The sequence below is a fragment of the Tiliqua scincoides genome, chromosome 2 (genome assembly GCF_035046505.1).
Source record: "Tiliqua scincoides isolate rTilSci1 chromosome 2, rTilSci1.hap2, whole genome shotgun sequence".
Taxonomy (NCBI): domain Eukaryota; kingdom Metazoa; phylum Chordata; class Lepidosauria; order Squamata; family Scincidae; genus Tiliqua; species Tiliqua scincoides.
Window position 1 is genome coordinate 131,313,674 of NC_089822.1, and position 15,835 is coordinate 131,329,508.

General features: G+C 44.2%; 1 protein-coding gene across 1 annotated transcript; it reads left to right on the forward strand.

Moving 5' to 3' along the window:
* Window positions 1–644: 644 nt before the first annotated feature.
* On the forward strand, window positions 645–9,010 carry LOC136638790 (exendin-4-like). The gene is made up of 2 exons (XM_066612819.1): window positions 645–730; window positions 8,854–9,010. Exons 1-2 carry the CDS (start codon window positions 645–647, stop codon window positions 9,008–9,010), a joined length of 243 nt encoding a protein of 80 aa, XP_066468916.1.
* Window positions 9,011–15,835: the final 6,825 nt, after the last annotated feature.

Below are 15,835 nucleotides of genomic sequence, written 5' to 3' on the forward strand. Positions count from 1 at the left end.
TGAAATACCTGGATGAGGAGGTGGAGTCACAAACTTAGTCAGGGCCCAGGTGTTCCAACTTTCCCCACGCCCACCTTCTTCCTCTCCCACGCCAGAAGCTGAAATACTTAGAAGAGGAGGTGGAGCCACAACCTTAGTCACAGCCCAGGTGTTCCAACTTCCCTCACTCCAGCCTTTGCTCCATCCCACGCCAGCAGCTGAAACACCTGGGAGAAGAGGTGGGGCCACAAACTTAGTCAGGGCCCAAGTATTCCAGCTTCCCTTACACCGACCTTCTTTCTCTCTGTGTTATCTGTACCAACATTAGAATGCCTATCTCATGCCAACAGTTGGAAGAAAGGCTGAAGAACGTAGCTGACCAAACCTCTGATCTGTAGCACTTTCCAGTCTGTTACTAAAGGTTAGAAATCAGTTCTTCTGGTGCACATGGAGGTCCCCCTAACGCTTGTCCAGAGTATGAGGATTTGACATAAGGGCAGGACAACAACTGGGGCAAAGCAAAGGGGAGGGGCTTGTGCTCCTGTGTGGGTGGGGCTGTGAGCTCTATTTAAGAGCACCCACAGAAGCTCCTTTTCTACACAAGTGGGTGTACTACTTTTCCAGAGGTTTTGAGTTGCAAAGAGAGTGTACATACAGAAGAGAAGATGAGAAACCTTACGTGGCTCTGTGTTATGGGACTGCTTGTTGTAACTTTACTCCCTGGTAGTTGGCAAATGGCTGTTGAATCTGGGTAAGGAGGATTTATAACTGTTTGATATAATTATAATGTTGAAACCAGGGCTGGGAACTCAAGTCAGGTGACTTGAGTCTGAGTTGCAAAAAACATGTGTTTTTTTTGGCTGACTCGTGTACACTCAAGTCAGGCATGCCACTGACTTGAGTCTGAAGCCACTGACTTGGAAATGAGTCCCCACATGTGCAGATTTGAGTCTGCCTGTGTTTGGGTGTGCTTGCTTACTTTTTTGGTTCTTGAAACACCTTAAGGGGCCATAATTCAGACCAGGTGAGCAGCAGCAGGAAAGTTCCAGCCTGGAGGCAGGGAAGGGTTAATGTTTTGCCTATTGGGGAAGGCGGGAGCGGGCTCTTTTGTCCTTCTCTGAAAGAACCAATGATCATTGGACAAAGGATGGGTGGTCTTTTTTTCCCCTCTGGATGAGGGAGGGCAGAGGGGGTTCTTGCCTTAGGATTGATGGGGGGGGGGGAAGGAAGCAGTTCCTCATGGCTCCAACCTTTTCCTTATTGTTTCCTGGGAGGAAGATGCTTTCTCACAGAATGACAGGCAATGGGACTACTTCTGAGTAGAGCTGCAAAGGATTGGGTTGTTCTCTTAACATAAGCCTTGCTTGCCGCTTCTGTCCCTCCTGCTGTCCACCCTGCTCCCTCCCACCTTGCCTAGCTAGGATGCCTCACAGTCCCTTTGGTCTGTGCCCTGGCGTGCAGGAAACAAAAGACTCTAACTCTAGTCGCAATGACTCGGGGATTTCAGGGGGCAAAGTACGCCTGCTAGGTCCTGTGCACGAGTCGAGTTGCATGGGGTGGAGACTCAGGACTTGAGTCTCGCCACTGTGCCAAGTTCCCATTCCTAGATGGAACAGAGCTGGGCTGAAAAAACGCTGAAGGCACCTATAGATGTGATCCTGGCATATAGAAATTGGACCCCCCATTCTGTGTGTGTGTACTCAGAAGTAAGTCCCGTTGTGTTCAGTGGGACTTACTCCTTGGAAAGTGTGTATCAATTGCAGCCTTAGTCATTTTTCTGTCTGACAGTGTGTTTGAACCCTGAAATGTTTGAAATATTGTTCTAACCTGAAAACAGAGAGGCTATAATAGTCACTCTGACGAGTTCAGTGGCAAAAGTGGACAGGAAGCATATCCTGGACAGGATATGGACAGGAAGTGGACAGGTGGCAAAAGTGGACAGGAAGTGGACAGGAAGCCTATCAGGTAATGGGGCTCAAGACCAGCAGCAAACTATGGCCTTCAGGTATCCCGGCTGTGGGCTTCTCATTTTGTGGGTGTCCAATTGATTGCTGTTGGAAACGAGATTTTGCACAAGATGGTCTGGTTCAGCAGGTCTCTCCTTGCGTGTGATCATTCGTTAGATGGACAGCACAACACACAACACAACGCACAACCTGGTTAAACCAGAGCTTCTGGAATGTCAGCTGGATCATTCCTCCACTGGGACCACTCTCTCTAACCAAAGAACGTCTTCCTATCGTTCCTGCCACTTTACCTATGTTGTATGCATTTGAATCTGGGCTATGACAATCTGATGATAAGAGCCAGTGAGTTAGGTATGAAGTGCTGTGTCTGCGGTCCCTCCATTGTTGATGTCTCATTTGCCATCGCCCATCTCTTAGTGGCTGGAAATTGCCACCTGCAGTCTGTCCTGCAATACAGGTAGCCACATGGTGTGAAGCGCCTGACAAACACCCCAAATTAAATCCACCTACCCGGGGGCCTGTGGCAGTCAGAGACTGGCACACCCATCCATTATGGAAAGGCACCCATCTATGTGTCAGAAGCTTGTTCAGGAATAACACCAGAGCTGAGGGAGGTGAGTAAGAACAGGACAGGCACATCATTATAACTGAATCAGGGGCTGTAGGAAAAGACTCTGCCGGAATGGTCATGAGCAGCTGGGGCAAAGGCAGCTTTCCAAGCAGCCTTCTATGGGAAGCTCCATCTGGACTGCACTGGTAGGCTTGCAGAGCTGTTTGAGGTTGAAACTGCTCACATCCATCTTGATCTGGATGCCACCACTGCAGCCAAGTGAGGTGTCCTGCACAATACCCAGTAATGTTTTATAGAATGAATTCCAGTCATTGCAGCCTGAAGATACAAATTCTCCAACAGTCAGCAAAGGAGGATTGGCCACCTGGGTCCAGGAGGTCCTTCAAGATTCTTTGCAAGATTGGAAGGTCCCAGGTGCCTTGAAGGAAAGACCACTCCTTGAACTGTTCTTCTTGGGTCCCAAGAATGATGCAATTCTCAGCCAAAGAGAGTTCTGCTTAGGCAAAAGGTGGCTGGTCCACTCTGGGTTCTCATGATGAAAGTTATTGTCTTGACCCATTTCAGTCTGGCTTCACCTTCAGTGGGGTCGCTGGGGGGTGCGGGCCGCACTGGGTGGCACGCAAGGGGGGTCATACGCACTGGGAGGGTGACACGCTAAAATCACGGTGGTTAGGAGTAACCCCATCATGTTATATACCATTGGATGTGGAATTTCAATGGAATGCAAGGCAAAAAAACGGGAGTGAAATATCTCCTTTCTATCAAAAGTTATGGCCAAAGAACTGGAAAATAAAAAATGCATGGAGCCCAATGGAAGTGATACCAAGCTGTATCGCGTGTTTACTCGTGAGTAGGTGAATGGCCTTAGTCCATCTGAAAGGGCAGGCTGAGAGGAATCCAATGACACCAGAATGGTCCTAAGCCAATGAATGTAGCCCCCCAAAAACACCTGAGAAGGATGTCCCTCCCTCCAAGCTTGCGAATGTATTGAGCCCTATGGAAAGCTAAATTAAGCCACATGGTTGCATTTACTCGTGAGTAAGCAAACGTGCCTTGGCTACTGGGCAGGTCAGGCAAAGGGAAATGTGAGGCCACCAGAATGGTCCTGATTTGATGCAACTGGAGCTCAACAAATGCTCTAGATGGCAGCCCCCCCCCCTAAAAAGAATGAAACAGAGGCTTGACAGGGTAAGGTGAATTTTTTTCTGTTTTGGGCTGCAATCCTATACACACTTTCCTGGAAGTAAGTCCCACTGACTATAATGGGACTTACTTCTGAGTAGACAGGCATAGGATTGGGCTCTCAGACTTGTAAAGCCAGGTGGGTCCTGATAGTGATATGCTTGAAATATAAGAACATAAATTGAACTGTGTAGGGGTGAAAATCTTACTGATTCTTTTTTTTGGAGGGGGGGGGTGTAATTGCAGGCAGGCTACAGAGAAAATTCACTTGGTGGAACAGGGCTGGCTTTCCCTTATTTATTTTACTTTATTTATAATTGTTTGTTTTAATTTGCTTTATGATGGGTCCTGGACAGATTGTCATTCTAAAAAGTGGTCCCAGTGCTAAAAGTTTGAGAACTGCTCCAATAAAGTGTTAATAAGTTGACACTCTGGGGGGACGTGGCACTACTAGTTACTAAAATCAGTTTGTAAAAATAATACCATCATGTTACATATCAATCAATGTGTAATTTCATGCAGAATGCGATGAAACAAACAGTATTGAAATATCTTTATTCTATCAAAAGGTACAGGCAAAAAACCAGTGGGGGTGGGGTGCTGGTAGATCACCACGCTCACCACCTGGGGCGTTGCCCTGCCCACTGCATGGGGTGACATGCTGGCCTCCCACCCCTAGTGACGCCACTGTTCACCTCTAGCATGGAAACTGTTTTGGTTGCCCTGATGGATAACTTATGGTGGAAGAGAGATGAAAAAATACAACCCTCTTCGTTTTTCTTGGAACTCAGTAGCTTTCAGTATGATTTGGCCCTCACATCCTTCTAGAAATGCTCAGTAGGGGGGGGGGGGGAGGACCAGAGGCAACTGAATGGCTGTGTTTTTCTGAGCTCTTGAAAGCTCTTGGGAAAGCATGCTATTTCCTCCCCAAAACTGTGTGTCTGAGGAGATCTGAGATCAGGAGAGATTCGATCCTACAGATGGTGTAGGGTTTTGGAGAAGGGTCCAGCTGGGCTATTTTTCTCCAAGGGAACCCAACCATCAATGTTGTGTTGGTGAGGATTCATCTTGAAGCTAAGCTGAAGGCCCCAGGCAGGGAAAGAAGTTGGAAGAAGGAAGTGAGTGTTATTCTGCTGTGTGTGTCTGGCATTGATTGATTAATTGACTGCCTGATTAAGCTTTTGCTGGAGGGAAGAAGAAGGAGGGGCAGATTTTCCCCCTCTGGGAAGAGGAAAGAGAGGGGAGGCTTTCTCTTGTTTGCTTGTGTGAGAAGAAGCTTTGGAGGAGATTTGCTGAGCTTGTTATGGAAATATGAGAGCATAACTCGAACTTTAGAAATCTAAAACTCATTGGATTACAAATTAATCATTTTGGAATATAAACTCTGCTTTGGAACGCTCAGTTTCGTTTTTCTGCAGAGATCTTGGAGTGCCTGTGGAGAGGGCTGGAGATCTGCATTTCTTTGTTTTGCAAAAGTGGTTTATTGTTTGGAATTCCATAAAAATTCCAAATTTTTATGGGTGAGCAGTTGATTTCTTGATGATGTGATGTGATATATGGGTAACTGATAGTGATATATGTGATAACAGATATTTGAGATTTACAGGAAAGAAGACATAAGAAGGAAGAAAAAGGATGACAGGAAAAGGAGCAAAAGTTAGGGGCTCTCCTGCCCTGGAGTGAAACTTGGGGAAACTAACACAAGAGGAACCAAAAGGGAAAGATTGGAAGCAGACAATACAAGATAATATGGAAAAATTAGTGTCGATGGGACAGCAGCACACAAATGAATTTCTGCAGGTTCAAGCTAGTCTGGATGTTTTAACTACACAACTAAATGATCTCAGTGCGTAACTGAAAGCTGTTAAAGGTCAAGCAGACGAGAATATACAAAAGATTAGAAAATTAGAAGAAAAGACAACAAAAGATCAATCTAGAATACTGGAGACAGAACAGAACCAATATGATGGAGAGGCAACTTTATTGGAAATTCAGATGGAGAGTGCAGCTCGAGTGGTGAAAATACAAAATGTACCAGAACAGAAGGGGGAAGATACACAACGTCTGATTGGTGATTTAATATCAGAGTGGATCGACACGCCAACAGAGGAGATACTCATGGATCTGGATTCAGCTAGAAGAGTGAGCACTTTTTATCTAAGAAAACATGAACTACCAAGAGAAATCCATGTGAAATTCATCAGAACTTTTTACAGAGATAAAATATTGAAGATCTCACAGGAAAAGGAATGGATGGTGGAGGGTAGCAAAGTGAAAATTCTGAGACATGTCCCATGGAGAGTGAGAAAGAAGAGAAAAGAATATGAAGAGCTAGCAAAATTCTTAAGAGGAAAGCAAATACCATACAGATAGCTTTTCCCGGAAGATATGTTTTTTCAATTCCATTCACAGAGATATAATATACATTCAACAATGAAAGCAGAAAATTTTTTGAGTACAGTGATGAAAGATGAGACGAGAAATGAAGAAACTGAGAAAGAGGAACTGAGAAGAAAAGAACTAGAAAGTGTAGAAATGGAGCTGGAAGAAAAGAAATCAGATGATTCAGAGATAACTGAGGAATCAGAAAAGGAAGGAACAGGGGAGGAGGTCTGGTCTAGAGGGTAGAACCTCCATTAGCCCGAAGATAACATCAGAAGGTCGCCAGTTTGAGGACACCGGCAGCTCCCTGAACAGCTGAGAATGGCAAGACCTTGAAGCAGCTGACAAGCCGAGCTGAGTGATTCCGCCTGCTCTTGGTGTGAGCAAGAAGCGTCTTGGCTGCTCTCCATGTGAGAGATGGATCCGCTTGTCAGCCTGCGTGGGAGAACTGGAGGCCAGAAGTGAGACCAAACCAGGAAGATCTGAAATGTTATTGGTTCCTGAAAGAGAGAAATCCCCTTGAGGGATTTAGAAACGCCTACGTATGTAAACCACCTTGAATAAAGTCAGAGGAGTAATCTGATGACCAGAAAGGCGGTATATAAATACCTAGTTATTAATTATTAATTATTATTAAGAAACTAGAGGGGCAAGGAGGCATTCCCTGATAGCAACAAGAAGAAGACAAAAAGAGAAGGTGAATAGTAAAAAGAAACATGATGGTTAAGGGAGGATGGAGTATTTACTCTGTCAACATAAATGGCTTAAATTCACCTCAAAAACAAAAGAAAGTCTTCCTTCAATTGTAAAAGTTAAATATGGATAGATCATAATATTACATTAGAAAAATGGGAATAGATTTGGAAATATAAAATTTACTAGAGCAACAAATTTTAAAGAAAATGTATATAAAATGTTTTATAGATGGTACATAACACCAGTAAAACTGGTAAAAATGAATCAGAACATATCAAAAAAATTTTGGAAGTGTAAATGTGTAGAAGGGACATTTTATTATATGTGGTGGACATATTAAAAATGCAAGTATATTGGAAAAAGGTAAGGAATCCAATATAAGAGATTGTTGGATTTACGATATCGCTGAAACTAGTTACTTTTGCTTAAAATTACCTTAGATATTATAGATAAAGAAAATGATGTGTATTTAGTTATGATATTAACTGCTGCAAGGATTTTATATATTAGATACTGGAAAGATATTAAAATTCCAATGAAAGATGAATTAATAAAGAAAATAATGAATGTGGCGGAAATGGATAGGCTTACAGAAATTTTGGATCAATAGCACAAACCGACACAGAGCAATGGAGACCATTCTATGCTTGGGTGAAAAAGTAGATGTATAAGAAAAGGCATTTAGATGAATGTATTGTATACATGATATATTATACAGGATATGATATGATAGATAAATGATATTAATAGGCTAAACTAGAAGAGGAACAAGATTAGAAGTTATGGATTGATTGATTAGATATATTGATGTATGATTGCTTGCACCATCCAACAGTGTGTTTTTTGAGTGTGTGTATGTTGTGTATTGAGTTTGTGTTTATGTGTTTGTTTTGTTTTTATTTTGGAAAAGAAAAAAAAGAAAGAAATGCTCAGTGGACTGGGAATCTGGGGCACAGTTTCACAGTGATTCTGCCTCTGTCTCAGGAGGTAATCTGCAGAAGGTTTGGTTGGGGGATTACCACTCTACCCCAAGGCACTTATTCTACAGGTGACTGTAATGTTCCAGTTTAACACCCACACTTTCCACTAGTTACATGAAACCCCTGGAAGAGGTTATTGGGGGATTTGGATTCAGCGTCATCATTACACTGATGATACTCTGTTCAGTGTGCCATTTACATCAGTCAGTTGTGGCAGTGGGAGTGCTGAACTGTTGTCAATTTGGTAATGGACTTGGAGCCTGATCCAATGGGCCTGGTGCACCAGCTGGACTTGTGTTCTGTCAGTATGCACTTCAGAGGCACAGCTGCATCCACTGAGAGTTTGAGATAGGATTGGGCTGCTGATCAAAGTGAATAAGCTGAAGCTCAGTATGCACAAGAGAAAGTGCTGTAGGTTGGTGGTTTGTCTTTTTCAGTGAGAGGGTGCTCAGCCAGTTCTAGCTAAGGTTGCAGGTTCCCTAGAAGATCAGGTGGGCAGTTGGAAGGCTACTGCTACCCTGTCAAGGGAGATCCAAGTGCCACATAGCGCCTTCCTAGCACATACAACATACCTCTGTGGCACATAGCACCTTTGGCCAGATGAGTTTGGTAGGCCAGCTGTGGCCACTACTTGCCTGCAAAGGTGAGGTAGGTAATGATTGAGGAGAGGGCCTTGTCTCTCCTAAGGAGTGCCCACCTGCTACCTGTGCTCTTGTCATTCAGATACCACTCAAAGACCTTTTTGTTATATGGATTCTTATGATGCATCTCTTCATTTAACTATAGTATTTGACTGAATGTGGTCAGTTTTGTACACCATGTTGTGCTTTTTTGAACTGGAAAAGTGACTTAAAACTATCTGAAATAAACAACTTGTTGCATTTTCCAGGACCGGGTGCTGCATTTTGGTGACTCGTGGCCAGGGTCTTCTTGATGACATTTTGTATTCCTTCCTCTGAGGAAAATAGTAATCGGTGTCGGAAATATGACAGTGATATGAATTTTAATAATAATATGAATTTACGTGGGTCTTGGTGGATCATGAATCCCATCTGGTGAAGGTCTTAACTCTGTTCATCCCTAACTTCCCCAACAGATCGCATTTGGATGACTACACAAATGACTTGGAAGTTCACAACAGGATTAAACGACATGGTGAGGGGTCATATACCAGTGACGTGGCTAACAATCAGGAACAGTTGGCAATAGAAAGATTTCTTAATCAGCTGAAAAATGGTCAAGCTCCCAGGTAAAAGACTAGCTTTTCTTGTGATCTTCCTGTGTGTCTAATGAGGTGTGTCTAATAAAAAGAGTGGAGCAAAAGAAAGCCAAAGTCATGGGACCAGAAATTGGATGTGAAATAATATGGTCCTCTAGATTCTCTGGATTTGTTGAAGAAGAAACCTATGTATTGTTCTGACAGCAGGGGATGTGTCAGGTCAGGCACTGGCTGAGGGCGCATGGACTCCCAGTGGCCAAACCTGCCAACATCTGAAATCCCTCAGTGCATACAGCAGTAGGAGTCATTCAACAGGGCAATTTGCAGCATCCCTGCCTTACCCCAGCCTGCACACCTGCAGTTGGGCTTCCTCAGAGGGCCCTGCAGTGAGGCAGCCAGAGGATTTGGGGGAGGCTGCTTGAGCACATGCCCTCAGCACCACAGGAGTGCAGAGGAAAGGGTTCCCCCCAATTCTTCCTCTTCATTCTGCCGACCCACCCACCTGACCTTCCCAGTCAGGGAAAGGAAGAAGAGAGATCTTGGGACATTTCTCCATCGAGACTCCAGGAATACTGAGGGAGAGAGGTCCTCCTCTGAGCTCACTCCTTTTCGTCTCCAAGAATAGAGAGGCACCGACAAAGACTCCTTGAATGGGGAGTGGGAGAGAAGACATGCACAAGAGCTGGGCGAGCAAGAATCTGGCTTAGCCTGAGGGGCACCAAGACCCTGCAGCATGCACTGAGCTGGGCGAGGAACCAAGGAACTGGATTCCAGTTCAAGGAACTGGATTTCAGAGGAGGGTGGAGGCAATTCCTGAGGGGGAAAGCATCCTTCCCTAAGGCACTGCTTTTCTTCAACCCATCCACGTTCAGTCCTGGGCCAAGGGCCCCTAGTTCTTCATACTGTAAAGTTCAGCACAGTCCCGTCCCCACCATTTGGAACCTGAGGGGGGCCCTTTGAAGACTGGAGGACTCAGCAAAACCAATCCCACCAATGTCTCCAGTAGGGGTTACCTCGGCCAGGAACCCAAGCCGTAGATACTGTTCCAGCTTTGCAGGTTGGAGCCACAGAACAACACGGCAGGAGCAGTACTCCCATGATCCACCTGAGCTTGGGTCACAACCCACTTCTGGATACAGACCCATTTGGTGAAGAGTTCTATTTGAAAGGGCTTTCTCTCAAGGAAACAGTATGGTGGGGGCACATGCACATACAGAGGCCTCACGCAGCCACATTCCCCATTGCAAGGACAGTGTCAACAGCTGTGTTGCTTGAGCGAGGGGTGGCATTTTCCAGGGCACAACATTTTGTTCTTTGAGTGAACAGCAACACTGGCTTCAGGTGAAATGAGGGGAAAGGCTGTAGCTACAAATTGCTTTTCTGAAATTTTGACAAGGGCCTCCCTACCAAGGGGAAGGAGTGGCTAAAGAAATGATCCACTTCAGCCTGACTTGTATCTAGCTAAGTTCTTTGTTCATTTTTCCATTTAATTCTAGAACATGATTTCTCTCCACTTTGGAATGAGACACCACTGATGTTGGTCAACCACTTTAAACAACGGACTCCATCGATAGTTGACGTAAATCCAGAAACTGGAAAGGCTTTAAAAATGAATAAAGTGAAGCCGTGTCAATGCTATTGGTCTGGCCTTGCTTTAATTTGTTCTCTCCTGCAAAGTTTTCTCTGGTGTTAGGAAAACAGACACATTTTCAGCTTTTTCATGTCACCCAAATTTCAAGCACTATTGTAAAAGAGCAAATCGTTTCAGCAGCAGAATAGAGGAGGATGAGATGAGGACATCAAAAAAAAGGTCTGCAGAAAGAGCTAAACAATTTTGAGTATCTCTGCTTGGCTATGTTTTTACCAGCTGGGGTGACTAGATAGTTCAACCAATCTCATTAGTGCACACTGCATTCCTCTATGGTGAGGCCTTTTGCAACTAGATGGTGCCTTAATTGTGGTGGACTCAATAGGCCTGCCAAGTTGATCTATCACGTATGTTTTCCTCTCAAGTGTTTTCTCAAGGTGTTTCACCTTGTCTACCTGATCCCATGCTCAGTACGATCCCATGCCAGTATGATCTGACAACTCTAAGAAGGATCCTGAAGTGCCTGGTGGCACATTGCAAGAGGGATGTCATCAGAGGGGGAACCTATCTAGTGTTGACTTCAGCTTCCACCAGGAAATTCTGTCTCTCTGTATAGCTATAAAGAGAAGCAATATTGGATGGTAAGTTCCCCCCCTCCCCCCATGCAATTGAAACCCAAGTGAGGATGCTGCAGACCCTGGGAGCAGAGAGTCCCCATCCCCACATAATCTTACCCTGAAGACTGTTGAGATAAGAAACTAGGGTGGGCAGAAGGGGTCCATATCTGCCAACAAAGCAGCAACAAGTGTGAACAAGTCAAAGTCTATAACAATGATAAAGCAGCATTTGATAGAGAAGCACACTAATGGGGTTGCCACCCATCTGCTCCCAGCAGGGTGATTCTGTCATTTCAAGTTATCCAACAGAGAGTCAAGTAACAGATGCCAATGAGGTCTGGCTGCACTGGCTGGTTCATGTCTGACATGGAGTTCGCAAAGCCATAGGAGCCTGGCAGGTATGAGGAGGCCAGCATCCCTGGGCAGCAGCTGGGCTCAGGCTGGTCACTGCAGGCAGGCAGGCTGTAGATGTCCCTTGAGGTCTGCAAGATGTCATCTTTAGAACTGTGGAAGATCCAGAGTGATCAGGCAATTTTTATTCTGGATCAACTAATTATTCAAGATCAAGAGTTCCTCTCATTTTTGAGGCTAATAGCTGCCATTGTTGGTGGAGTGGCAATATTTACACTTGCAGCATCTGCAGTGGGCCCTCCTTATGCATGGGTTCAGCATCCATGGATTTGACTCAATGCAGGTGCTGACATCATGGGTGGCAAGCCTCAAGGACCTCCTGAATGTGACCAGAAGTGTCTTTGGTCATGTCCAGGAGGTGTTCTGAGGTGCAGGGAGTCCATGACACATCTCAGAAGGCCTCCCAGAGGCACTTCCAGTTTTTGGAAGGGCTAACCATGGGTTTGATTAGCTGCAGAAATCAATATCAGTGAGAGGTCCTAGAACAGATCCCCCAAGCAGTGGCGTAATTAAGGGGGTGCAGGGGGTAGCAGTTGCACCGGGCATCAAGCTTTAGGGGGGCAACAAGCTGAAGTTGACACTAGTGACCAAAATTGTGAAAATCTTGATATGTATGAATAATTCCATCATATTATATATAATTCACACCAGGGACATGGTGTAATTCCATCATCCCTGGTGTAATTCCATCATGTTATATATAATTGGAAAGGTAGTTTAATGCTGAATGCAATGAAGCAAACTGCATTGGAATATCGGTATTCTATCAAAAGTTATGGCCAATTAACTAGAACATGAAAACATAACTACCTTATAGAACAAAAAGTGAATTTCTTAACTCAGTGCTGACCTATGAGACTGATTGTTCTGAGAGCCAATGACATTTTATTATGTTATTGACCTGTTGCAATGACATGATATAGCATGAAACCAATAAGGTGTTAATATGGGTCAGCTTTCATTTCCATTTATCATAATACAGTTACTCCTGCTTAACTGGGTAAAAAGGCACTTTTTCAAGTGGTGCCTTTCTTATATTTAGCAGGGGGAGAAGAAGGATCCCTCTTCACCCCAGCATCTTGCCTTGAACCAATCAGGGGCACACATTTTATTTATTTACTTAATTAAATTTGATTTTGTCTGCAGGGGGGGGGGTTGGGTTACAAATCCTCTTTGACCCCAGGTCAAATAGATAGATGCCTTAGCTATGCCACTGACAGGGGGAGGCAGCAGAGCAAGTGGGTAGCAAGCTGCTGGGGGGAGGAGGTGGATTCCTCCCAATTTTCACTTTTTTAAAAGCCCAGGAGTGATGTAATTTCTGGTTGTGACATCACTTCCGGGGCAACATTTTGAGCTTGGCACCAGGCTACACGATCATTAGGTATGCCACTGCCCCCCCCCCAAATACTGAGGGCCCACTATATTAGGCAGCCTACAAGCAAAATGTGTAGATTATTTTTGAAAAGTAAATAGTTACAAAACCACTTGTTTTACTGACTGTGAAATTATTCATTAAAAATTTTTTTTTTGTTTAGAAAAAATATTTAAAATGGGAATCTTATTTTGGATTTTAAAAATCACATGATAAAAAATAAATAAGTCATATTATTGCCTTTTATTATGAAAAAAGCAATAGACTTGCTTTTTCCTTTGCAAAGTCTTTTAGGATTTTGTCTAAGTTTAAACTCTTGCTAATTTCAGGTTAAATGGACACAACTGCCAAACTGTTCAAATGTTCCTGTTGAATTGTTGATCTCATGTACAATTTGATCAGTTTCGGCATAGAAAAATCTCCTTTGTCTTGATGCCATTGTCACTGGGATTGTCAAGGAAATCGAAAGAGCCATAAATACACTTGGAAATGCATGAGACGTGTTGTTGCCAGCAAGGAATTCAAGCATTTTCAAGGGGTTTTGAATCGCTGGTGGCAGAACTAGCTCCAGTGCCTCAGTTACCTCACAAAACATGTAACCATCTCTATCAGCCGGTTTTGTGGTTTTGACTTGTCAAGCTGGCACAGGAAAAAGAACATTTATCAATGCCACTTCCAGATCTCTGCACATTTTCTTATGGTGTCCTTGGAGAAGAAAACGAAAACCATTGCTGTTCTCTATCAAACCTGCAATGTGGTGTTAGGTGTCAGTTGCAGTGTGTTGCTGTGTTTCTGACTAGAGTGGATTACTCTAGTCCTAGGCCCCCTTAGGAACGTGGACCAATTGTTCCCAATTCGCTCCCAAGCTTAAAGCCGGTCCTAATGTTAAGGCTTATATTTTGTCTTGCTTGAATGTTGATCTTCAGACTTTGCTTTTGTTCTTTTCTGATTCACCTTCATGGAGGATTCCTACTTATGGGAATTAATATAAGTTTTCCAAGAGGTGAGTGCATTGCATCAGGGGAAACCTACTTACAAATCTGATCTACTCTGCTACTGAAAGAAGCCTTGCAAAACTTGAACTGCTAGATCAAGGCAGAGCTCTTTGCAGAGCCTTTAAGTGTATTCAAAATTTGAATTACAAATAAGCCTTACTAAACCAGAACTGCCTCATCTATGAACTGGCAAGAAGATCTTTCAAGACCTTAGCTCTTTTGCATACAAGGAAAAGATGAGATGCCCCAGTTGTTTTTCAGTTCTAAAATGACATTCATCAAGTCATGGTGTGGCGATGGAAGTTACTTTAATTATTTTGCTCTCAGCGCACACTTTGGATAATGAATGAAGGCCAATATTAATATGATCTTCTTGGCTTTGTTTTCATGGCAAGCAAAGTGGGCTTTTCAAATCAGAAGAGAAATTTTAGTTGGTTTCCAAATGCTGGCACTTGGCGGCTAACGCTGCATCCATTACTTGACATGTAGTGAATAAAGGTGTTTGCTTTCAGTGAGTAAGATAGGACTAGTAGGTAAGCCCAAGTCTTACTGAACACAATGAGCTTACTTCTGAGTAAAATAAACAACACTGTTTTCAAGCACCTCTAGCAATGAAGTTAGATTCAAACCTCTATGCTAGATAATCTGACAGAAACTTGGGAGTTTCCATGTGATAAAAAGCTGGATTCTGCCAGGATCTATTCATGTATTAAGTTCTGCTTTGGCTTTGCCCCTGGCCGGCTAACTTCCCTCCTGGCCCTGGCCCTCACCCTGACCCATCATATTCTGCCTCAGTGTGAACTGGGATGCCACCGAGGGCCATTGGTAACTCTGCTGCAGTGCATTAGTACCTCTGCTGCTTCATTCATACCATGTGAATGAAGGTGCTCCAGAAATTGCATTTAGTGCAGAATGCAGCAGCCTGAGTGGTCATGGGAGCTTGGCAATTTGACTCAGATCACTGCTCCTGCACCGTCTGCCGGTTTGTAACTGGGTACAGTTCAAGGTGCTGACGTTGACTTTTAAAGCCTTTGATGACTTAGGACTGGGATATTTGAGGGACTACCACCTTCCATGTAAGAGAACCCATTGCCTGAAGGGGCCCTCCTGATGTGCCACCCTTAGCTGAAGCTAGGCTGGTGACAATGAAGGGGGGGGGGACTTTTCTATGGCAGTGCCACAGTTATGGAACGCCCTCCCTCTTGCACTAAGAGCTGCCCCCTCCCCATTAACTTTCCAGTGGGGGCGAAAAGCATTTTTACTTCGTCTAACTTGTGCCACTTAGTTATGTCACTCAACGTCTCCTTGTTTTACCCTTTTGTGTGGTTAACTGCCTAGGGTGCCTTCAATGTAAGGAGAAAGGCAGTATATCCATGCTTATAAATAAATAAATAAATAAGATGGAGAAGTATGGCCTGAAACCTTTGTCACTGTTGAAAGGTGAGTTGTCTTTTTGCCGAGACTTCATCATGTGAAGGAGAATGAAAACATGCTAAGGTTCACCTGGAATGCAACAAGCCACGTTTGTGACCTCAACTCATCCACCTCATCCTGCGACATGTCTGAACTGGGAACAAATGTGCTCCTAACTACCTGGACACTTCTGCACCAGTTCTGATCTTGCTGGACTTTCTTCCTTCTCTCAACATGCACAGACTGCTCTTTGCTTCCTCACTTTCCTGGGTTTAAATCTTTTGATGTAGCTTACCACTTAACCTACCTCCCAGCATGTGGATGGATTCCTTGACACAATGAAGAGGTGTGCTGTGCCCCTACAGAGAGGTGTGCTGTGTGTGGGTTTGTGGATTTAATTGTGCACACTTGTCAGGTTCTCCATGCTGCATGGTTAAGAGTGCCACAGGCTGGGCTCCTGGGG